General features: G+C 38.3%; 2 protein-coding genes and 1 pseudogene across 4 annotated transcripts in view; 2 read left to right on the plus strand and 1 right to left on the minus strand.

Moving 5' to 3' along the window:
* Positions 1–5,812, plus strand: part of LOC139964244 (uncharacterized) — a 74,686-nt gene extending 68,874 nt beyond the window's left edge. Inside the window, exons 50-52 of the mRNA XM_071965699.1 lie at positions 1,159–1,327; positions 1,724–1,832; positions 5,017–5,812. Of these exons, the coding sequence (XP_071821800.1) occupies positions 1,159–1,327; positions 1,724–1,832; positions 5,017–5,148 (410 nt within the window). The 3' untranslated portion in view covers positions 5,149–5,812. The remainder of the gene's footprint in view (positions 1–1,158; positions 1,328–1,723; positions 1,833–5,016) is intronic.
* Positions 5,813–5,955: 143 nt separating this feature from the next.
* Positions 5,956–10,187, minus strand: LOC139964245 (galactosylceramide sulfotransferase-like; annotated as a pseudogene).
* A 6,122-nt stretch (positions 10,188–16,309) lies between these two features.
* On the plus strand, positions 16,310–24,744 carry LOC139963725 (haloacid dehalogenase-like hydrolase domain-containing protein 3). 3 transcript variants are annotated; one of them, XM_071964819.1, is made up of 3 exons: positions 16,310–16,562; positions 22,036–22,140; positions 23,005–24,744. In XM_071964819.1, exons 1-3 carry the CDS (start codon positions 16,482–16,484, stop codon positions 23,767–23,769), a joined length of 951 nt encoding a protein of 316 aa, XP_071820920.1. In that variant the 5' UTR covers positions 16,310–16,481; the 3' UTR covers positions 23,770–24,744. The 3 variants fall into 3 exon arrangements, with proteins under 3 accessions (XP_071820920.1, XP_071820923.1, XP_071820921.1); XM_071964820.1 differs by lacking the exon at positions 16,310–16,562 and adding an exon at positions 18,157–18,252; XM_071964822.1 differs by lacking the exon at positions 22,036–22,140 and having other exon boundaries at positions 16,312–16,562.
* Positions 24,745–25,053: the final 309 nt, after the last annotated feature.

The following is a 25,053-nucleotide window of genomic DNA, read 5'->3' on the forward strand; positions in this document are numbered from 1 at the left end:
AATATGTTGTATAAAACAAATAATGAATGGAACATTCCATCTTTCAACTCATGAAATATTTGCACTATTGCACTAATAACCATTCGTTATTTGTATAATATCCAATGGAGATGATGGGTACTGTAATAATCTGTACCACAACACAACATCAGAGGGGAAAAAAGAACAAAATTTGGGTGTTAAATGGTCTAGTTAAATAATTGTAGTTTTTGTTTAACTGTTTCTGTATAGCTGTAAATATGTCAGAAATTTGTTGCCATGACAACATTGACCCTTATACACTGTCAGAGGATACAGACATTAAAAAAACCATTTTAAGTTTGAATCTGACAGAATTTTACAGTTGGTGGCAAATTTTAAAGGGAAGTTCTTGTCATAATAATGTCGTTTATTTCAACCCATTCTAGCTGTTAAATTACCTAGTTAATAGCCTGGACATCTGCCCCATTTTTCTGTCTTTATCAAAATTGGACAAAACAGGTTTTTTTTATAATTTTCTAGTCTTTCAAATGGTAGAATTAATTTGAAGAAATTAATACAATCGTATCCCATCAAAAAATATCATAACTTTTATTAAAAAACAAAAGAAAAGGAGGAAGTGCTCTTGTCATTTACTCTGATACTTTCAGATCATAATGGTTTTTTTAATTCTGTGGGTGGATTTAAAGTGGCATCACTTTTATGTTGGAACACTTTTCAGATAAACTTTTCAGTTATTTCTGTCTTGTCCAGGGTATTTTACAGGTTGTCTGTCCTGTTTGCCCTCCAAACATATCAAGGAGGCTGAGAAATTAGGAAAATTGACTGTTAGATGTCACATAAACTAGAACGATTTTTTAAAAGATTGTAATTTTTATCGATCTGGTATCTGTGACATCGTTTCGACAGAATCTGTTCAGTACGTACAAAGGAAATGGCACATATAACATTGTTCACTTCCTATATAACAATGTTAAATATTCAAAAAGCACTTTCTCATTCTCCAAACTTAATTAATTTTTTCAAAATATGGGAGATTTTGTACTCGACTGGAAAAAAATTAAATCCCAATTTAGAATTTGCCTCAGGACTGAATTAAAATAAAAAATTTAACTGAATTGAAAAAACCAACCTTTTATTTTTTTGTGAGTGTGATGTTTTTCTTAACTGTTTCAATACAATGGAGAGAAATGCTCTCAAACGCTGAGGAATGTCTTTCCCAGAAGACACTTCACCGCCATCACTTTGCGATGCTACGAGCTCGCAACGTTGCCATGGATGCACACATCGAACTCAAAAACTGGAACGAAGCATTACGATACGGGGAAGAGAATCTAGAGTCCTATCGGTGTGTTTTATTCGTTTGAATTGTATTTAAATACTCTAATTACTCATATTCTATTTATATGCATCTGTGTTGAAGTCATAAAACATTCCTGTAGGCAGCAGGCATGACGAGCTATTCTGGAAATCGACGGTGAAAACATGGTTTAAAGGATGGTTTAAATGTGATGAATTTCAACTCACCCGTGTTGTGGAATCAACTCTTGAGGGCATTCACCAAATTTCAAAATGTTTTGACGACCCAACCAATAGAAATTAAAATATGGTTTGTATTAAAATCAACCGTACACCGATTTTTTCTTCTTTTATAATACTTATTGGTATGAACTCAAACATTGTTATTATAAATTTTTTCATGTTATCAAGTTAATTTTTAAATTTTTATCTTTTGGTTCTTCAGTCATCAGTACCAGTTCATTCATCCTAGCGTAGGAGTGCAGTTGATGAGGGTCGGAAAGCTGTACAATTATTTGGGTAATGTTACAAAAGCCCTGGAGGTCTTTAAAGAGGTACGGTTTGCACTTCAAGCCATTCTTTTCTTTCTTTCTTTTATCTTTGTAGTACAGTTTTTTCATTCGGATGATCCTTGATAAAATTGAGAAAATTATTAAGTTAAAGAAGCAGTCAGTTTATGAATCTATGTTGGAAGGGTGTGGTTTAAAGCCCACTTGGTATTTGTAATCCCTTCAACTTTTGCGCAGAAATCATTCATTATGTTGAGATCACCCTCTTGGGTTACCTCCCTTTCCTAGTTTAAAACTATTTCAATTGCCCCCCCCCCCCCATTGTCCTTCTTATGACATCATAGTCAATAATATAACCTAAAGGCTCCCAGATTAACTGTTGTATTTTATATGTTTTGTAATTTTTGAATCTCTGTGACTCAACTTGCATTCTTTTGTTGTGACAGAGACCGTAAGGCAGGGTTAATTTATCCAGTAACGCATCGCAGAATGCTAAACAATACGAGCAAACTGCTTTACAAAGGCATATCCAGTAACGCATCGCAGAATGCTAAACAATACAGGCGAACTGCTGTACAAAGGCATGTCCAGTAACGCATCGCAGAATGCTAAACAATACAGGCAAACTGCTTTACAAAGGCATGTCCAGTAACGCATCACAGAATGCTAAACAATACAGGCAAACTGCTTTACAAAGGCATGTCCAGTAACGCATCGCAGAATGCTAAACAATACAGGCAAACTGCTTTACAAAGGCATATCCAGTAACGCATCGCAGAATGCTAAACAATACAGGCGAACTGCTTTACAAAGGCATATCCAGTAACGCATCGCAGAATGCTAAACAATACAGGCAAACTGCTGTACAAAGGCATATCCAGTAACGCATCGCAGAATGCTAAACAATACAGGCAAACTGCTTTACAAAGGCATATCCAGTAACGCATCGCAGAATGCTAAACAATACAGGCGAACTGCTCTACAAAGGCATATCCAGTAACGCATCGCAGAATGCTAAACAATACAGGCAAACTGCTCTACAAAGGCATGTCCAGTAACGCATCGCAGAATGCTAAACAATACAGGCAAACTGCTCTACAAAGGCATGTCCAGTAACGCATCGCAGAATGCTAAACAATACATGCAAACTGCTTTACAACGGCATGTCCAGTAACGCATCGCAGAATGCTAAACAATACGGCAAACTGCTTTACAAAGGCATATCCAGTAACACATCGCAGAATGCTAAACAATACATGCAAACTGCTTTACAAAGGCATGTCCAGTAACGCATCGCAGAATGCTAAACAATACGGCAAACTGCTTTACAAAGGCATGTCCAGTAACGCATCGCAGAATGCTAAACAATACAGGCGAACTGCTGTACAAAGGCATATCCAGTAACGCATCGCAGAATGCTAAACAATACGGCAGACTGCTGTACAAAGGCATGTCCAGTAACGCATCGCAGAATGCTAAACAATACATGCAAACTGCTTTACAACGGCATGTCCAGTAACGCATCGCAGAATGCTAAACAATACGGCAAACTGCTTTACAAAGGCATATCCAGTAACGCATCGCAGAATGCTAAACAATACAGGCAAACTGCTTTACAAAGGCATATCCAGTAACGCATCGCAGAATGCTAAACAATACAGGCGAACTGCTGTACAAAGGCATATCCAGTAACGCATCGCAGTATGCTAAACAATACTGGCAAACTGCTTTACAAAGGCATGTCCAGTAACGCATCGCAGAATGCTAAACAATACAGGCAAACTGCTGTACAAAGGCATGTCCAGTAACGCATCGCAGAATGCTAAACAATACAGGCAAACTGCTGTACAAAGGCATGTCCAGTAACGCATCGCAGAATGCTAAACAATACAGGCAAACTGCTTTACAAAGGCATGTCCAGTAACGCATCGCAGAATGCTAAACAATACAGACAAACTGCTTTACAAAGGCATGTCCAGTAACGCATCGCAGAATGCTAAACAATACAGGCAAACTGCTTTACAAAGACATGTCCAGTAACGCATCGCAGGATGCTAAACAATACAGGCAAACTGCTTTACAAAGACATGTCCAGTAACGCATCGCAGAATGCTAAACAATACGGCAAACTGCTTTACAAAGGCATGTCCAGTAACGCATCGCAGAATGCTAAACAATACGGCAAACTGCTTTACAAAGGCATGTCCAGTAACGCATCGCAGAATGCTAAACAATACAGGCAAACTGCTGTACAAAGGCATATCCAGTAACACATCGCAGAATGCTAAACAGTACAGGCAAACTGCTTCACAAAGGCATGTCCAGTAACGCATCGCAGAATGCTAAACAGTACGGGCAAACTGCTTCACAAAGGCATCTCCAGTAACGCATCGCAGAATGCTAAACAGTACGGGCAAACTGCTCTACAAAGGCATGTCCAGTAACGCATCGCAGAATGCTAACCAATACGGGCAAACTGCTTCACAAAGGCATGTCCAGTAACGCATCGCAGAATGCTAAACAATACGGGCAAACTGCTCTACAAAGGCATGTCCAGTAACGCATCGCAGAATGCTAAACAATACGGGCAAACTGCTCTACAAAGGCATGTCCAGTAACGCATCGCAGAATGCTAAACAATACGGGCAAACTGCTCTACAAAGGCATGTCCAGTAACGCATCGCAGAATGCTAAACAATACGGGCAAACTGCTCTACAAAGGCATGTCCAGTAACGCATCGCAGAATGCTAAACAATACGGGCAAACTGCTCTACAAAGGCATGTCCAGTAACGCATCGCAGAATGCTAAACAATACGGGCAAACTGCTCTACAAAGGCATGTCCAGTAACGCATCGCAGAATGCTATACAATACGGGCATATACTGCTTTACAAAGGCAAAGATGTATATTCCTTTAGACACATGAAACAGGACTATTCTGACACTTCCAAACTAGTACAAAACCTGTAACACACTAAATTTTTCCCTGTAAGGGCTTTTAATTAGTCCTGGTTTTGAAGTCTGATATTTTTGACTGCACTACAAACATGGCATGTTGTTATCTCAATATTAGTACAAAATGTCCACTTTTTTTTCTTTTCATTTTTGTACCTTTTTATTTTCTTTCACAGGCTCACCAAATAATTTCTGTTACACATGCCAATCAGCACGCACTTTACCAGGCCCTGAGAGAGCTTTTGACCGGCTGTGAGATGGAACTTCAAATAGGAAACCAAAGACTTCCTCTCGATGGGCCAGAAGTTACGTGAAGAACAACCAGGTATAATTCCAAGGATGAATAGAAGGCAGGCATTCCCTCTCGATGGAACTTTGTCCACCAACAGGGCTCATGGCTCGTGAATGGGAAGATAGAGTAGAGTGACTCATTTCATTATGTGTTAACATGATCTGTTAGATACACTATAAGCAGAGTGACTCACTTCTTTATGTGTTAACATGATCTATTCGTTACACTATAAGTAAGGCTTCTCAGACTGCAAGCCAAATCCGGCCTGTGAAAGAATTCAGTCAGGAGTCAGGCCTGTGCAGAACATTGACTTACTATCTTGCACTAATGGGATATGCAGACCCTATTATCCATGATGTGATGGTTACTTAAGGATCATTCATTCGAGTGCCTACCAAATGTCAGTACAAGGACGACCTTTAAAACATCTGTTGTGTTGTATTTTTAGCCATTAAAAACAGACTGTTGTGGTAATTTGTGGATATAGGAAAAGATATAGAAAAATTTGTGGTTATAGGAAATAATAGATTCTCAAGGTATATAACAACCTTTTCTATACTAATCCGGACTAATAACATATATTGTATGATTGTCCTGGCATGGTAAGACCTAACACACACATGAAAAGATGATGAACATATAAAATTACATTGATGTTTCTCACAAGAAAACAAAATAACAACTGTTCATTGTGTATCAATTACTTATAACTGCATCTTCAGCCAAATTCCTTGGTTGGCATGTTTACTTCACTAATAATGCAATTTTAACTTAATGCATTGAAAATAGTGGTATCTAGTGCGATAACTTTTGATATATCCCTTTAATCCCGTCCAATCCACGACATCATACATAAGCCCCAACCCTCCCTCCAGCCCCTGCAATACAAAGAAGAGGTTCCATGCCCATGTTGAGTATGCATGTCATTGAAATCTTAAATAAATCAAATAAATCAATAAAGAAAAAAATGAAAGCATGGTTTCAGTTATAAAGTTAAAGGGAGTGAAGCCTCGCGCACAAAGAAATGTCTGATGCCGGTAATCTGATGAGGTGTAACAGAAGTGTTAGACACCACCATCGATCCCAGAAAATACACACACAGCTTGCTACTGTCTGTAATTAGACACTTGTGTAGTCAATACATGCAGCTACGGTCAATACCCATAACACAGTGTACATAGCAGCGATTGATACTCAGGTCCAGATAAAAGATAACAATGTATCACGTTTCATTACTGTCTGCATTTTGTAGAGACAAGAAGAAAACTTCACTTGCAGGCAACGGAAAGATAACTTTTTTCAGAGGGCGGCACGCGGTTTGGGGCGAGTCTTCAATGCCTTTAAGTTATTCTCATGTCTTGTAAATTCCTTAATAAGGCTGTGTAAGGTTTGATGTCCCTCAATAAATTTGCACATTGTTCTCTCACGTTCTGGTGCATAGTTGTGTCATTTCTGTCTGGATTTGATGTCTCACACTTTGCTGTAGTAACCTTTCTTAACAGTCTAAAATATTTGAGTTCATCTTGGAATGTGGGACCATAGTCCTCAATTTTCTTCCACAGAGTTCTATTGAAATGGTGATAGAGGGCAGTGTCTGCATAATTCCAGGCACGTACCATCCTTTTATGCTTTGCAGATGGGCTAACAGTTACACTGTTTTCTTTCTTAGAAATGTATAAAATATCCATAAACTCCCAACAAAGTTACTTTCTCAGTAAAATAAGTGATTCGTCCAAATATTCCAAGATTAAAACTAAACTGAAATCTTTTTCTACTTGTTCTGAATATGTTTGAGTTCTAACGTCCGTGGTTACCGCCATTGTATCCAGTTTTTCCAATTTGGACCTACCACCTCTAAACACACCTAGATCAGCTGACTGGCCGTTGTATGAACATGAACATCTGTAAGTTTTACAGTGTTTAATTTTCCATAAAAGCCTCCTCAAATCAAACTCTGAAGATGATAAGTTTCCTTTGGCAAAAAGCTGATCCTGGAGTTCAAAATAAGTCACGGCAGAATAAAATTGTCTCACAGGATCTCTCAGTATGGTAATAAATTTCACCTCTGACCTCATGACGTCAGAGATAGTCGTCTTATTAAAAGGCACGTGGTTAAAGAGTATGTGAAACCCCTTGTCGCCTGCCCCTCGTCTTGAAAATAACATGGAAGATTTAAACGCTCTCGTTCCAAACACGGTTCCGTTGTTTCTCGGCAATGCGATGGATAAATTTCTCTCGTGACCATAGCGGGCGATTATACTGCCGAGTGTCGATCCACCTGTTTTGTGTGTTTTGGCGAATACGACACTGTTCACGGGATGGCAACGCGGACCTCTTGCTGTGGTCTGTAATTGGTTTTGATCTCGCCTACGAGGTGACGAATATCCATGTGACGTAGATTCCCTGTGTGTGGAAACGAGAGAACAGTAATACCTGGTGTTTTTTGTTATAATATTTTTAACATTGATACCTCTCATGAACTAAGTTAATGAGCGTATCCAGGGCACCTGAGGTCGGCCACCCCATCCCACCCCACCCTCCTGCCATGCAGATTACAAGGCCTTTAACTGTGTGACCATCATATGAACAAAACAAGTTAGATACCACCAGTATAGGTTCTATTGTCCCCCACCCCACCCCTCCTTAAATTGCCAATAATACCCCTCCAAGTCAGAAATTCCTGCTACGGACCTGATTAAGGGTGATGATGTCAACGGTTAGTGGAGAAACTACCTCAGAACTGTACAATTACATGACACAGTAAAAGCAATATCTGTCTCATTCTGAATGTATAGCTTCGTGCATGATATCTCGCTTGGACTCATTTTGAATACCATCTCTTTAATATAGCTTTGCGCGAACTCTTAGATCCACTACCGAGGACTTTCTTCGAGGACTGGGCCACGACCCACCACACCCACACTCGGCCCTCAGATTTGATGCCCGGGATGCATGAAGGCTATCTTAGGCTATGGACTTGTTAAAATAAATTAATATATTAATTAATATAATATAAATTAATATAATAAAAATTAATATAAATTAAAATTAATAAATTAACTTAATGGATCATCGGCAAGCTTTAAAACTAGATCTAAACTAAATCTAAACGACGAAAAAACACGACCAATGGAAAACAGCTCGGAGTCATTCCACTTGGAGAAAGGGGTGAGGGAGCCCGACTTATGAAAGTGTTCACATCGACAAACACTGTAAGCAATGATAACCGTCAGAGATTATTATAAAAGAAAAGGGGACGGTGGTGGTGGAAATGTTCACATCTCATTTTAAGGGAGGTAGGCCTATATCGACTCGATCGGAACTTGCGCATTGACTAATGCTAAGCCACTTCCTCGTTATCACTATGCAATATATGTGTCACATTTTAGTTAAAGCTCGGCTTGCTTGTAAGTGTGTTTATCACTGCCACATCTGGGCGTAATTCAATCGTCTATAAGTTAGAAGTTTTAACGTCTTGTTCAAGGTTAATGCCTTCTCACGCGACTTTACAACTTAACCCTGGTCATTGGTAACTTGTCACACCTGATATTGTTTAGGTCTACTTCACTTTTATTTTTACCAAATTTCTTAATTTTCTTTACTCTCTACAAGTTTTAAATATTTTATTAAGCAATTAGGTTACATCTTAATTTTTTTTTATTATATATTTTGTATTTATGCCTTTTTAAATTTTCATACATTTTATATTATTATATGACTTATGAGAGGGCCTCGTGGAAGACTAGCTATTGCTAAACGAGCTACCCTCTTAAAATAAAGTTTAAATAAAAAATAAAAATAAAAAAACACCCACACACCAAAGTGTGCGCAATTCAATCTATACGTGTCCCCGTGGGACTTCCCATAGGGTGCAGGCACAAACCGGCGCACAACACAACTATATTTCCCCCATTGATACACCTGGGTGAAGAGAGGCAATGGAGATAAAGTGCCTTACCCAAGGACACAACGTAATGATCTGGTCAGGACTTGAACCTGCTATCCTTAGTCCACTGCCTTGACCACAATGCCCCCCCCCCCTCCCCCCATGCATATGGTTTGGGATCGTTCTGCAATAGAAGTGAAAACTCCAGGGGTGCATCCAAGATGTTAAACAAGGAAGGGATGTGACACTGGAGTCTTTAAAACCGACTTCCAATTAGGGGGTTTGTCCACCCCCCCGCGCCCCCCTCTCCTATAAAAAAAATCACGAAAAAATTGTGCATTTTGAGGTAGCCTATATAAGGGGGCCATAAATAAGGTCTACAATTAGGTCTGCCCGTAAATTTGTGCTAATAGTTGCTTTCAATGTTTTGGTGTGTGAGGGGCAGTAAAAGGCGGGTGCAGAGCATCTCCACCAGGCTGAATCCGAGCCTGAACTTCGATATCCATGAAAAATTTACCGCAAACCAAATTTAGGACATATATATCTCACGCAAACAAACAAAAAAGGATTTGAACTTACCTCATAACGATTATAGATTCATTATGTCTTCTTGGTGGAAATGCTGTATAGATCAGGAAATATTTGACTCCAAATAAACAAACCGTCAGAGATAAGCCGAGAAGTAACAGTTTCTTCAGAATAACACGAAACATTTTATATTGATTAGGCTAGTTTATTCTAATAACTTTTGACGAAGACTTTTGATTCATGAAATGCTCGACGAGCTTTGAGGTTTTCCGATCCATTTCTACGACACGTTCAGCTCCTTTGACTACTCAAAAGGTAAACGTACAGATGTATGTCTATGCAGGGAGTTCCATAACAACTCCCTGGTCTATGTAGGTTGCCAAGTTACTAGCAACAAGGATATCCAAAACCTAATCTCCATGCTGTGTTAATATGAAAGGAAAACCTTCGTTAGTTACGTTCAGTTAAAGGGGTTAACTCAACTGGTCTATATTTACAGCTCTGAAACTTTCAACGACGGCACTGTTGAATCTTACAACAGCATTTTCAAGGTATGGTCTATGATTTCGTCAAATTATAGTTCAAAATAAGTAACTGAATTAACTAAGATAACCTTCTTATTTATTTATATAGATAAATATATAAACAATGCAGTTATATGTCAAAACTGATCGAAGAAAGTACTCTATGCCGGTTGCAGAGTGTTTTTTAAAGTATTTTTCCTGGATCGCAACTGATTGTTTCACGCTCTTCTGCGTTCAAGCATGGAGCTATTACAAGTGAGATGATAATCTTCTTCCCCTCTGTTGAACGGTTTCCGGTTCAGTGGACGGAGGTGTCTGCATTAGGAAATTAGAGTTCCTTTATATCTGTAAAAAGGAACTCAATTGGAAATAAGCTCTGATTGTTTTGTTGAATAAGTTTATATGTTATGTTTGTGCAGCGAATGTGGCAATATTAATGCCACATTCGCTGCACAAACACAAAAGATAAACTTACTCAACAAACGATCCCGGTGGAGGCTGGAAGTTTTCTCACTGTTCTTGATTTTCCATTCCATTTCTGCATGTCTCTTTCTCAGTTTTACAGGGACTGAAAGGGATAAGAATGTGTTACAAGCACGTCATTCATTATGTACCTTACAACACGATTGAAGGTCTATACCGTGTTATCGTCCTATGCTACGTTGCCTTGCACACATTCTTGCCAGCACTTTAGATATGACCACCTACGTAAATCAATGTAATATGTAATCAATTTTATTATTAAAGAGATTGATGAGACAACGTATAGCTTTGTTGGAATCATTTACCTTGCAATATTCCGGATACTAACATAAACATGTTTGATCAAATCCCGTCTTCAATGGCATCATTGAACCTGTTGGAGTCACAATGATTCAATGTGTCCAAAAACTCGCTGAGTTGTCGTTTTAAAGAATTTAAAGGGATAGTCCTAGTCCAGGGATACAAATTCAAATTCAAATTCAAATAAACTTTATTAAGCACCAAAAATGGGCAATTAAATGCTCGCAATAAGACAATACAATGATAAGATGGAATAAGAATAATACAAATAGTATACATGAAAATACACTAAAAGGATACCATACTATGAATTGCACATATTAATTTAATAGGATAATAAGAAGTCAAACTATTAAGAAAAATAAGAATTGCAACTGACTGAAGGAATAAGAATCAAAACTCTCGAAAATGGTCAAACTATAAGAATCGAAACTAATAGGAATTTAAACCTAAAACTAAAAAATTGAAAAACCTATACGACAGTCTAACGGATCAAAACGAAAGAATTAAATTACACTTTTGTCTTATGATAAGTGGCCAAAATTCAATTTTCATCGGCATATTGCAGGGGGTGGGTGGTGGAGGGAGGGGGTTAGCAAGTTAAATGAGGTTGTTTCTTTCTTTTTGGTAGCCCGGGCGGGAGTAGGAACAGGGAAAGGAGGAGAGGGTAAGTGATATACGCACTGTACCACTCCACCATGAATTAAGAAGTTCATGTTTATTTCAAGTATAGCTCATGCATGGAAAGGAAAAGGTGGAGGGATGAGGACCCAACATATACCGACTACTCGCTCTACATAGTTGTATATATCATTGTTAGAAACGTGTGCGAAAATACCCGTGACAGGAGCTCAGTGACATGATGGATTCGGAGCTCACTTCGACAGACTCAAGGATGGAATTATCCTGAAAGCAAAGCCAGACAGCTCCGGGAAAGAACACAGTGTTTTGACGAAAAAAGGATTTACATTTACGGTTGAGTAACAATTGAACAAGCAATACCATCGACTGAGCCTCAAACTATTGTTTTTAATCCTGTGGTAGTTATATATGTCACTGAATGTGTAAACTGGCGCTGCAGGCTATTCAAAACTATAGTTCCTTTATATAGAGGAACTCATATTATAACCAAAATAACCTTGGTATGACTCATAAATAAGATCACGTTAACAAGTTTGCATATGGCTTGTGAAAGGACGAATCATACCTTTATATATGTCCCTAAAGTTCTCTGATAGTATCACAAGTTGGGATAACGAATTTTTTTTTTTTTGGAAAAAAAAAGGAAAAGGGGAAACAATTGTGTGTCATGATGGTCCTGTCAAACGAAATTTACAAGCTGGTACGTATAGAAATGATCATCGGCTCATAAATGTTCTTCATTTTCAAGTAAAGGTTCTTGTTGAATATTCATAAAGTTAAATGTAATGCTTGCCGAAAGTCGTATTAGTCAAGGAGAGCTTTCCGGGAGAAAATGCTTTGTCGAATTTCAGATCACCTTTAATTAGCGCTTTGATCATCTGATTGTAATGACTGCGTATTTAGTTTAGTTTAGTAGAAGAAAAGGATCAGGAGGGACACTCAAGCCCCCATCAAGGACGCTATAGGCCAGAGAGAAAAAACTGAAGACACAAACACTCAGACCCAATTACGATGGTTAAAGTGTTTTTTTCCATAGCAGTCTTAAACCCATTGACACTACTTGCTAGTACAACTTGCTCAGACAAACCGTTCCACTCATTCACAGAACTATTAGAACAAAAGTTATGCCGAATATTAATCCTACTTTGTGACTTTTAAAGCTTAAGACATTGACCTCTGGTACAACTACTATTAGCAAACCTGAAAAAGTCAGTGAAGGATAAATTGTCAAAACCATACACAATCTTGAAAACCCGAATCAAGTCACCACGTAACCTCCTAATCTCCAGTGTGGTGAGATTCAACAGTTGTAACCGTCTATAATAAGGAACACCTAATCATCCTAATAGCCCTCCTCTGGACCTTTCCGAGTTCTTCCTAATCCTTTTTCAGAAAACTGAAGCTCCTCTTGATCATACCTAAAACCCTATTACCTCTTTTAGCAGCTTCGAGACAATGTTTGGAAGGTTGCAAAGATGAGTCAATGTAGACACCTAGGTCTCTTTCAACAAACACCTCCTGCAACTCCTCGCCATTAAGATTGTATGTATACTTTTGGTTATTACTACCAATATGCATCACCGTGCATTTATCAATATTAAAAAGCATTTGACATCCCTGAGACCAGGAAAAAACCTTATCCAAATCCGTTTGAAATTTCTCAGAATCGCTTTTGGAAGAGACCTCAGAATACAGTTTGGTGTCACAGCAAAATTCTTTGCTCTACACAAAATATCTCCGTCAATGCCATTTATATAGGCAACAAAAACAAGGGACCAAAACAGACCCTTGTGGAACCCCACTAGTAACGTCCTGACAAGAAGAAGCACAACCTTTAAGTACCACCCTCTGTTTCCTAATACCAAGCCAATTCTCGATCCAAGACAGTAAATTCCCATTGACACCCATACTCTTCAGCCTAAGTAAAAGACGCTGGTGGGGAACTTTATCAAAGGCCTTCTGGAAATCCAGGAACACAACATCTACAGACTTCTGCCTATTTAGTGAGCTTGTTATATCTTCCATGCACCCGTCATACAAGGCTTGAGCACTTAATCCTTAGAAAAATTCTTGTAGAATTGTTAAATCCATGACAATTCCCTTTCATAATTCCAAGTAAATATTAATACGTATAATCTAGGCCTGTGAATTTTTTATATTTTTTTATATATATTTTTTTTATAGCACACACCCTCGGGAGCGTGAGAGCCGAGGTTAAAATGGACACGTATCCCCAGCCCCATTTGTGAACACCCTTAAAACTCCCTCTTATCATATAAATAATACGTTTTGTTGAAAAAGTCTATAAAATTTTAACCCGTAAATGGGAGTAACCGAATGCTATTTTTGAGGTTGTGAGTCTTGCTAATGCTTGTCATTACTCCATCACTACTCGTAATAGAAATTTATTTAAGGTAAACCCATCGTAATAGCCCTGCCTGAGCATGGCGAATTGTTCCTTAAGAACTATTGCTACAACCAGTATGACAGTCCCTCTCTCAGACTGTTTAATCTGCTAAGTCTCTTACTGTCTTTTCAAAGCAAACACAAGGAGGAACTTCTCAACGATAACATGTAAGCAAATTGACTTTAAATTTTGTTCTTTGACTACCTCACTTTACATTCTATTTTAAAAGTTTTTATTATTCTTCCTTCGTTCCTGTCACTGGCGGATCCAGGGCCTTTGTTTGGGAGGGGCCAAAGTGGCATTAGAGTGATATGGGGGAGGGGTCTGAGGGGAGGGTGTGCCCCCCTCCCCTTTGGAAAATTTTCTATTGCTGAATGCCCTGAGATGCAATTTGGTGCGACAAAAGTGTACAATGGTGATGTTAATTTACTTCTAAAAAAAAATGTTTCCCAGGTGTAATTTTCTAAAATATTTATAAAACAAAGTTGGGATCATCTTTCTCAAGAAATTTTATTTCTCATAGGTTATAAATTTCTTACAACCAGCCTGTAACTGCAAAATTGTGTTAAACTGTAAATCCTCATGCTCATACATTTACATAGCTCCCAACTCTTGAGAAGGCAAATGCTGGTCCATGCCACGAATCGCCGTCCTGGGGGAGGGGTATAAGGGGAGGGGGTATCCCCCTCCCCTTTTGATTTTTTTGGAATCTTGGTGATGCCTACATGTAAAATGGTGGCACTTAGAAAGGCTTTTGTCACCCAAAATTTTCTGAGAAATATGCATTTTTTTTTGTGTGTAACATCAATAAATTGAATAGTAGGTGATAATTCATCCTTTCCCGTGGCATGAAAATGTTCGCTGCTCGCCCCAATGAAAAGAAATATATAGGCTAATTTGAGGTTCAAATGATGCTGTAAAGGAGGTTTTATACTCTATTATGCTAAATGCTAAAGAAATGATGATTGCTAAGTCAAAATTTGAAGCAAATTTTTTTATGTATACTTGATAATTACAATGCGGATTTTTCGGACGCTTGTGCGGGTCAGCGGGCTTGGGTGTTAGAATGCGGGTCTAATTCCCGCGAATTGCGGGTCAGTTGGGAGCTCTGCATTTAATTTTAAACCAGAAAACGAAAAGGTTTAGACTAGTCTACCACTGCTATTCCTCTCGATTTTTTAAATTTCCAATCATATGATTTAGCGGATGTTCGGAAACACTTTTTGGCTGACCTTTGGGGGGCATGGCCCCCCTTGGCCCCCCCCCCTTGGATCCGCCAGTGGTTCCTGTTTTCCTTCTCTCTTTCTTTTCAGTTTTTCCTAGCTACTTACTTTTTGTGTCCCTCTGTATTGTCTTTATTGTATTGATCTGTGTGTATTTTGTTTTTATTTCTAGATGGTCACTATAGCTTAGTTAACAGTCTTTTCTGTTTTTCTAATGCCCTTCGTATATTTACTTTCCAACCGTTTGGCTATATTGTACAAACATATGAGATATAAATTTGAAATTGAAAATTTGACTCCGCTTCAATAACCTCTGAGTCACTTTGCCTCATTATCAAATCCAGTGGACCTGTTTCTGTCATTTTCATGAAGGTGCCGGGGGGCACTGTGGAACGTGCCCCCCCCCCCCCACACACACTTTCTTTTCCAAAATAGCAAATGTGCCCTACTAGCAAATTAATGTGCCCCTTTGATGAAGAAATGTCTTTTGGATATCTTAAGCCTTTGTTAATTTTAATATTTTATTTTAATTATTTATTTTTATCTCAATAAATAGTATTGATAGCATATACTAACACATCATATATATTTGAGTTGTATTGCCGGTGTGTATCGATTTATAGCACTATAGCATAACGAGTGGTGGTTTTGGAATGAGAAAGTGCCCCTCTGATGTTGTGCCCCCCCCCCACTTTTTGGAAGCTTCCTACCCCCTCACACGGTGGAATACTTAAAACTCACTCTTCACGTTCTTTGTAGATTTTTTTCTATATCCACCGGTATAATTTCGGTATTCGATATTGGGATACAAACTTGACGATGATCACGCAGTCACTATCTCGATGCCAGGCGACGGATTGAGAGTGGATCAGTTAATTAATTTGGGTTTTAGAGCCCAGGTTCAATCTTGGGTGACTTTTATTAAAGAAAGTATAATGATACTTGTCTGCCGGTCGAGAAAGCTATGGATCTGCAACTCGAAACCATATGTTGAAAAGTTAAAAAAAAGAAGATCTTCTTCTCAAGTTGTTGTTGTATTTATATTATATCTGTTGGCAAAACGGATCACGCTTTCAATTTCTATTTGAATAATATTTGTGTTACGTAACCTGCCTGTCTTCGTTCACTACAGGTATTCGCTTTTGTTGGGACTGGTAGCATCTCGTAGTTCTTTGTATATGCTTCTGCGCCATCTTTCTTTTCTTTTTTCTTTCGTTGCCACGTGGACTCCGTTGTAAGGTACTTTTCTGAAAAGGAAAGTCATCGTAGAGAGTGTCGGTAAAACCAAAGGACTTCACTCTCCAATCTCCTTATTCCTGACCATCTAGTACATCAAGACTGTAACCGTATAACAGGTTCGATTATTTCTAGTGTAAAATATGTTTTGTGTAAGGTATCTAAAACGTCGTAGTCCCTGGCCTATGGAATTACTCAATTATGGAATTATTCATTTATGGAACATTACTCAACTTCAGTTTTCCTTAGAATAATATTTGAGTTCGCGTCGACAAGATGCTGCTGTCATTTCATCACGGTGAGTTATTTTGTCATTTTCCTTTGTACAACTATTAGGACGAAATAGCTTCCCAGTTATATGACCCCCCCCCCCCCAAAAAAAAAAGGGGGAAAGGCAAACCTAGTTACAGAACTATTTATTCCTTAGAAATGACAGTATTTTGTTTTTAAAACTCGCTAGTTACATAAGTTCCTGAATTGTGCTTCGACCTGTATTATATTATTGTTTACTGCGTGCCACACAATGGCACGTCCAAAGGGATGGGAATGGAAGGGGCATGTGTGCCATGGCCCTACCTCCAAACGTCAGTCAGGGGGAAATGGTAAGGGATTTTTTGCATACAGCCAGGGAAAAATTGTTCCGACTACTACGCCTCACAGCGCACCATTTGACGTCTACTTTTGTTGGCTCCAATAACCCTAGGGCAACACAACCTCCTATATGATGTCCTCAATTCGCCTCTGGTCCTTCCATTAAGGTTCACACGTTAATGAGTCGGGTGTTAATTTTTTATTTGCGCCCCTCTCTCGGGTCGTTACATTTGAAATCCTGGCAATGCCACTGATGCCAAAAGCACGGGAGGGGACTGGATGTGAACCATGTTCTAAAATTCGTGGAGTTTTATGCAATCGGAAGGGTTTTTGACAACTTTTTGTAATAATTGGCGAACTGAGCCTCAGGGGTTACCCAACTGGAACTTGGATGTAGTACGTGGTACAGATCATCATAACCAATGATTTAGAGTCTCAAAGTTCAGTAAGTGTGTGCGAGAGACGGGGGGGGGGGGGGCTGGCCAATAAATGCATTAACATTGGATACATATCGGTTGTAAATAGGGAGGGATGGGATAAGGTTTAACTAGCTGCGGAAAGTGTTACTCCCATTCTCCAAGTTTGCAGAACGATAGAAGATAATTTTTGGTCACTGCTACCGCATTTACATGTAAAGCGCTGTCGAAACAAATTTCCTTTGAATCTGTCTGTACATTGGTAGCGGAAGTTGAGGAATTCTACGAAATCTGCAACAATATTGTAAGAAATGTCACTGTTTGAATGTATTCGCTTTTTATTTATAAACGTAGTACTCTTCTCCTGGTCATCAGAATGAAAACTAGCATAACTTGGCATAGGCGTTCTAACGTAGTGTAAGTTACACTGAATGCTAATTACGCGTAGGCCTAATGTTAAAATGCCTAACTCTGCTGACAATAATGTATATATGTTCTAAGATTCAATCTTCGTCATAATCTAGCTAAGACGAAGTGTTAGGGAAATCTGCGAAATTTTAAATTTCATCTAGGTCTTGCTGACTTGCAAATAATCTTAACTCAATTACTGTTCTGCACATTGTGAATTCGCGAAATAGGTATCATCAATAGCTTTGTGTGGCCTCTAATAAATTAATACTATAGACTAGTATAGGTATAGCATGGCGGGTCCAATTTTGGCGTACTAAGGAATTTGAACTGGGGTATTTAACTAATTGTCCAATGAATTTCATCAGCTCTTACATATACTGCTTATGCTAATAGTCATATATATGTAGGCCTATTACATATTGCTGAAACTTTACAAAGTTGATGAAACTCTAGCAAATTTCTGCAGAAGTATCTATTTCTATAATTATTATGCTTTCTACTTATAGGAATGCAACCAAAATTCTCTTGGCAGGCTTTCAGTGGGTTGCAAATAATATCCGTTGTTTACTGGTTAGTTAATATGGCAAGGACTAAACATTGCAAATTTACAAATCATAATGTATGTAACATCCGTAATAGGTACGTAGACTATGTATACATACATGATGACCTGTTTCTACATTGTACTGTACTAGCAGTACATGAAAACCATCATGAACTAAGTTATTGTTAATTTTATGTCTAGCAATTTTTAGATTGTTTTGAACTGGTCATGAAACACTGAAGATTATTTGTACACAAAACTGCTGTATTTGCATTTGTGTAGTGCATTTTGACCCATTTATATGTGAAAAATAAAACAAGAAATATTTCATGACCAATCAAACTATGCTTCTTGAAATTGTTAAATCTGTACAAAATCTTCAAGGTTAAATAAACTTTTCAAAAACTTGTGAACTAGTAGTGACATATAAATACATAAATCATTAGGCATTTCAAGATCAGATTAATTCGCACCTCAATGTGAATTTCAGGCAATTATTGATCAAATCTTATAAAGTTGACTTTGATTGGAAATTTATTCTGTTAAAGTAAATTCATAAACTTTGCTACTCAAAAACTTGTTCCTTATGTAAGGGATAAAGAAGATAAATTTGGACTGAAGGTCGTTGGAGAGGGATAATTAAACTCAATGTTGAAACAATATAAGCCAGGAATTAATAGTAAGGATTTTTACAGGATAGGTGGAGGGAAGCAGTGCAGCTTTGAAAGATGTAGGGATTCAAGTTAAGATAAAAGTGAGGGTTTTAAATGCTTTCAAATCTTTGATTCATTTTTAGGGGCTTCATATGGGGAAAAATTATGTTTTGCTTTGGGGGATTAAGGTTGGGAGTAGAGAGGGTACTATCTTTATACACCTGTCACATCTGACTATTGATTGATTCCCAGTAATGTTGGGTAAAGATTACAGAATACCGATCCTGCTCTGGGCATTGATTATGAGTTAGGCTGCTAAGTCAGCACATAAAATAATGATTGGAATACTACAAGAGAAAATGATAAACAGTTCCAATGTGATATCCCATTGATTTATACTCTCATTTAGTATTGACAAATTTGAAAATTCTTTCAAAATTTGACTCAATTTGTTTAGTATATACTGTTCAGTGAGTTTTATAACCACTTGCATCACTAAACCAACATCTAAAATTAATTTATATCTTGGAGAATCTGCAATTTGTTACAAGTTGCTATGCCTCTCATTACCAGTGCTACATTTGTTTGGTTTGATTGCGGAATGACGTTTACATTTGACCTCTTTGGTTACATAATGAAAACAAGCATCACCTGATCTGCTGATTCATTATCTCATTTAGTAAAGAATTATGAGATGTAGGAAAAATTAAAAATTCTTTAAATTTGACTCAGTTTGTTTAGTACTGGTCAGTGAGTTGTATAACCATTTGCATCACTATATCAAGATCTAAAATTCATTTATATTTTGGAGAATCTGTTATCTGTTACAAGATGAATGGCATGAATTGCTTTGCCTCTCATTACCAGTGCTTCATATGTTTGGTTTGATTGCGGAATGACGTTTGATTGTGGAATGACATACATTTTACCTCTTTGATTACATAATGAAGAAAGCATCACATGACCTGCTGGTGCTTAAGTTTTGTATTTTGCTTCTTTAGTGTGATGAAATGTTATGTTCAGTTGTTCACATTTGATCTTTGATTCTCTGGAATTTTCCCAATTAAATCTCAAATTCACTCAGAAAATTTCTGTAGAATATGAGATGAACTTGCATTGATTGCTTTAAGGTTTATAAAAAATCGAACCAGTTTGATGTTGCTTTTAATTTCGTCTGCACCTCAGAATAACTTTTCTAGGTAGATGGCAGATTACAAAATTGTGTATAATTGTTGTTGTTGTTGTTATGAATAGTGTCAAGGTTGCAGCAAAGTATGCAAGGAATAATTTAATGTTCATATTTTGTGTAGAATTTTTCAAGGCTATGAATTTTGTCTCTTGTAAACTACTATGGTGCCTTTTGTAAAATATAAAACCACTACACATCTTGTATAGCATGGTATAGCATCTTGACCATTTGCATAGCATTTCGTGACGTGATGCTGGATAAATTTATCCCCTGGGAATGGTGGTACTGTAATATGGAAGGAATTTGCAATTCAGACTTTGCAGAAAAGGTGGATGAAACCCCACTTCATTTGAATGCTGCACAGACTTATTAGATTTGTGCATGAAATGAAGACTTTCCTTGGGTCAAGTTCCATCCACAGCCAAACAACTTAAACCCATGTTTGAGATCACCATAATAGGGTGAATAATTATTGACACTCCTTGCAGTATTTCTCACAATCAACATTAATCTGTGACAGTATGTTGGTCCAGCTTGTTGCAGATGTTACCCAATGGGTAAACCTCGCCCACCGGTACTCCCAATCATCAACTATCAGCTTTGGTTGGTCTCTGTTACCAGTACAAGAATACCTGAATTGACAAAATTCTTTAACATTCTTAAGACCCCAACCTCCCCATCTCCCACCCCCACTAAAAACCATACAAACAAAGGCTTGGTTCAGCGGTTAGAGTGTCTGCCTCATAATCCTTAGGTTCCAGGATTAAAATTCCGCTAGGAGCCAGATTCTTTTGACCTATTCAAAAATTGCTGCAGTGCAGTGGAGATGTGCGAAGTATATTCTTTGGATTTGGTATTTCTGGTTTGTGAACTTGGGAAAAGGAGCTTGTTTCTGTTCTTCACTTGGTTTTCGAAACAACTTTGTTCGTCATGGCAGCACTGCAGTGATGTCAAATGGGGCCTTTGCCTACCTCAGTAATATAGAAAGTGGTCAAATGCTGAGGCAAACACTCTCGTCCATTTGGTGGGGACGTTAAATGGTGGTCCCAGGAGCAGGAATGGGAGCAAATTCACAGCCCTGCCTCATTTATCCTCTGAACACTTATCCAAAAGAGAAGGCTTGAAATAAGCCGGTGTTCATCCACGTTCTAACTTGGATAGGGTCTCAAATAAGCTACTGTAAGGCTTCCTGATCCTTGGGTCTCTAAACTAAACTAAACAAGCAAACATTTAGACTATTGCCATTTCATGCAGGCAGCATCTCCTAAACTTGGATTTACAGTTTACTTAATTTAGTCCCTTGTCTTTTTCGTCGAGTCTTTCTTTCTCTTAAGCAGAGGAGGTATTGAACAGTTTCTGAACGTCAGTATCAAGTCTTGGGATCAACATTTTTCATTTTTGTAAACAGCATTCATAGACTTGGATATAAATGTAGAATCATTTATTGTTATTGTAGTGGAGTTGGGGTGTGGGTGGGGGGGGGGGGGTGGGTGGAGTGTGCATAACACTAGCCTTTTCTCTGGGGGTTGGATCATAAGGATTGGTCGTACCCAAACGAATTAAAATTTGGAGTCGTCAAAAGTCGATTTCACTCCTAAAATCCAGCCCATCCCATAACTTCCCTTCCCCGTCTGAAAAAGACAAAATAAAAACACATAAACAACGAAACAGCCGAGTTTCAGCAATACATTTGTGAATGTGGATAAGCCTCGTCTGTAATCATGATAGAGAAGTTCTCTCCTGTAGACATATAGGCTTTTCCCAACCACCACGACAACCACAATTGATCTCACAAGTTACAAGGATCGGTTATCGCCGAATTTTGGTTAACAACGCAAATAAATGTGTATACCACCAAGAACCAAAAAACGCTCATACACCGTTTTAAATATTTACTTTAGTATAAACTTGTTGTTGTTGCTTCATTATATATATCGCAATGGCTTTATCGTTTCAATTACTTTAAGATAAGCTGTACAGTTTGCAGTCTTACTAGTTGCGTTACAGTAGTTCTTGATCACAACTTCAGTGATCAACAGGTACCACATCGACCGGAATACAGAGATTTTGAGGTAACTAATAATTCTTGTAAAGAAAAAGAGAGCAAAGAATCCTTCCATTTCTTTAGTCTAGGCCTATTTTATAGCTATTTGAGGCATGTCGGTTTAAATATTCATCTCTTACTTGTTTCCTATACATACTCCGATATACAATGTTTCCTTTTCTTGACTGATAAGTATGGATACAACTAGGCTAACCGTACTTGCTGTACAGTGACGATCTTAAAGAGGGGGGGGGGGGGTCTATCGTCAGTCGCGGGAGGGGGTAGTTCAGTGGCGGGATTTTAAACATTCAGTCGGAGAATGCTTAGAATACTGCCTTTCCAACTTCGCACAAACAATCAGTTATATGTATTAGCACAACCTTGCGTTTAGAGCTAATCACAGACCTAGGTTACAATCTACATATGCCTCATATTGCATTTGACGTAACAAGTGAGTCGCCACAACAACTCGAGGACCACAACACCTCCCTTATATTATGCTGCATTCTGGTTACAACACAGAGTCAAGATTTCCCATGTCGAGTTGTCCAGTTTCTGAGAGATGCATGGGTCGACTTGTCCGAAAGGCGGGAACGTATATCTCCGCAAGTCAAGAAATCTTCTACTGTCTATCTTGAATTTCTCAGTCTGACTTTTTGCACCAGTCAGTCGTAGAGGGCTCAATGTTGCCCCAATATGCTAGAAAGTCAAATAAATGATCACTCGTGTGTAAAGTTAGAAATGATCCTTTTGAAATCTTTATAGCAGCCGCTGCAGCTCAAAATTGAGGGTTAATGCTATATTCACTATTACACCTAAACTTGGGTCCTTGAATTTCTTATTTATTTAGTATATAATATTTATTTATATATTTATTTACCTTTTCTTACAGAAGTCAAAACGGGTAGGGAAGATGCTTCGTTTTAAAATGATAACATTTGATGCAAATCAGACGCTAATTAAAGTACGTCGAACAGTTGGCTACCATTACGTCAAATTTGCCCAACGTTTCTCTGTCGAGGGTGCGAACAGGGATTCTTTGGATGAAAATTTTGGCGTTGCTTTCGCAAAGCAGAGAAAAACCCACCCAAATTTCGGCAAACATTCTGGTATGTCGACCAAGAAGTGGTGGGGTGACGTGTTGGGAGAGACTTTCCAATTGGCTGGAAGTCCCGTCCGAGAGGATATACTACAACAAATGAATGAAGAGTTTTATGAATATGCAAAAACTGCACAATTGTGGGAGGTTTTTCCTGAAGTCAAAGAAATGTTGACGTTTCTGAACAGGAACGGTGTTTGTCTTGGTGTTTTATCAGACAACGACGAAAGACTTATAGAAGTGCTACGTAATTTGAACATAGCCAGTCATTTCGCTTTCATATTACCGTCCGTCCACGCAGACGCAGAGAAACCAGACAGTAGTTTATTCAAATTAGCTATGGATAGGCTCCGCCTATCTCCTACTGAGTGTGCGCATATCGGAAATAGTTACGAACGGGATTTCGAAGGCGCCAAATCTGTTGGTATGCATTCATTTCTGATTGATCGAGACGAAACTTTCAAGAAGAAATATCCAAACTTAGGAAACGAAAATTTTATTGCTGACCTCACCGATCTTGAGAAGATGATATTTGAGAGACATATAGTTGAATCCTAATTACTTCACATGTTCATTACATATTGGTCTCGCCAACGCGCTATCAAATACATTGCGCAGAATGTACATGTTGGTGTCTTGTATTAAAAGTACCACACCTTGAATCAAGGAAATCACGTGGATGTGGTTACAGGAGTGACTTTTGGGCGCATTTGCAGTTATAATCGTCGTTTTTGAAGATTGGATGTTGAGAAAGAAGGACAATTTCTGATACTGTGAAAGTTAGGATGATAAAAGGTGATTTTAAGGGATTTTAAAATACTTTGCAATCTATCATATGGTGGTAGTTCAGGTCAGTTGGAAACTTATACTATGCTCCAGCGCCCTCGGAAAGTAACGGATTTAGTGTGTAAGTCAATGGAACGTTAAACGTGGTAGGAAGTTCAAGTAACCTCTTGAGTTGATTTTGATAAATGGTAAAACGCTCAATCTGATACTGAAAGCACATAACATTGTAGGTATAACACGCTTAACTAGCAAAGTGTCACTTGAAATAATGTTGTCAATGTCCAAACTTTTGTATTTGTATAATTTTGTTATTTATTTGTGACTATAATACCGTAGTCTAATATAGAACATGGAAAAAAAATGTCCGAGCGACGAAATGTTTCAGACTCGAATCAAATGCATGAATTACTACTTCGTTTACTCCATTTGGTAAATACATGTGTAGGAGAGTAGCTTATAGTTTGATCACGCTCTCTTATATTTGTAAAATTGCCGATTTACTCCGCTTATCTGTCTCCAAGCTACATCTGCACTTTCCTATCTAGCCATGCTACATGACTGGACACGTGTTAGCACTGCGCCCTCTATACCTACTTCCGGGCACCGCCCACTTTCTCCTCCCGAATCTACCATTCATCCGACAGTTCCACTGTAAAATTTTCCAAAATTGCTGACCAACCGAAACGAGCAACTCTACGTTCCGCACAATTAACAGCTGCACTCCTCCAATTTATGGTGATTAGACACCTCTCTCTTAAATATGTCGTAAGTACACCCCCCCCTCTCCCTCCCGTCGCCTAATGTACGATATCCTCCTGACGGATATTTGTTCATTGCACACAGTACCTCATCGGTCGATAGCACCAACAGCTTTCTTGCAAGCCTGTCAATCAAAGCTTGTTGCCGTGGTAACAGAATACCATGCACATTTAACAAATGTTTGACGGAACCCTTTAAGAGAAAGAGATTGAAGATGAGGAAAGCCAAAACCAGCTGTTTTCGAACTTTTGTACCATGAGCAAGCCTATATTGATACTGTTGTATATTTTACTGTCT

The sequence above is a fragment of the Apostichopus japonicus genome, chromosome 22 (assembly GCF_037975245.1).
Source record: "Apostichopus japonicus isolate 1M-3 chromosome 22, ASM3797524v1, whole genome shotgun sequence".
In the NCBI taxonomy this organism is placed as follows: Eukaryota; Metazoa; Echinodermata; class Holothuroidea; order Aspidochirotida; family Stichopodidae; genus Apostichopus; species Apostichopus japonicus.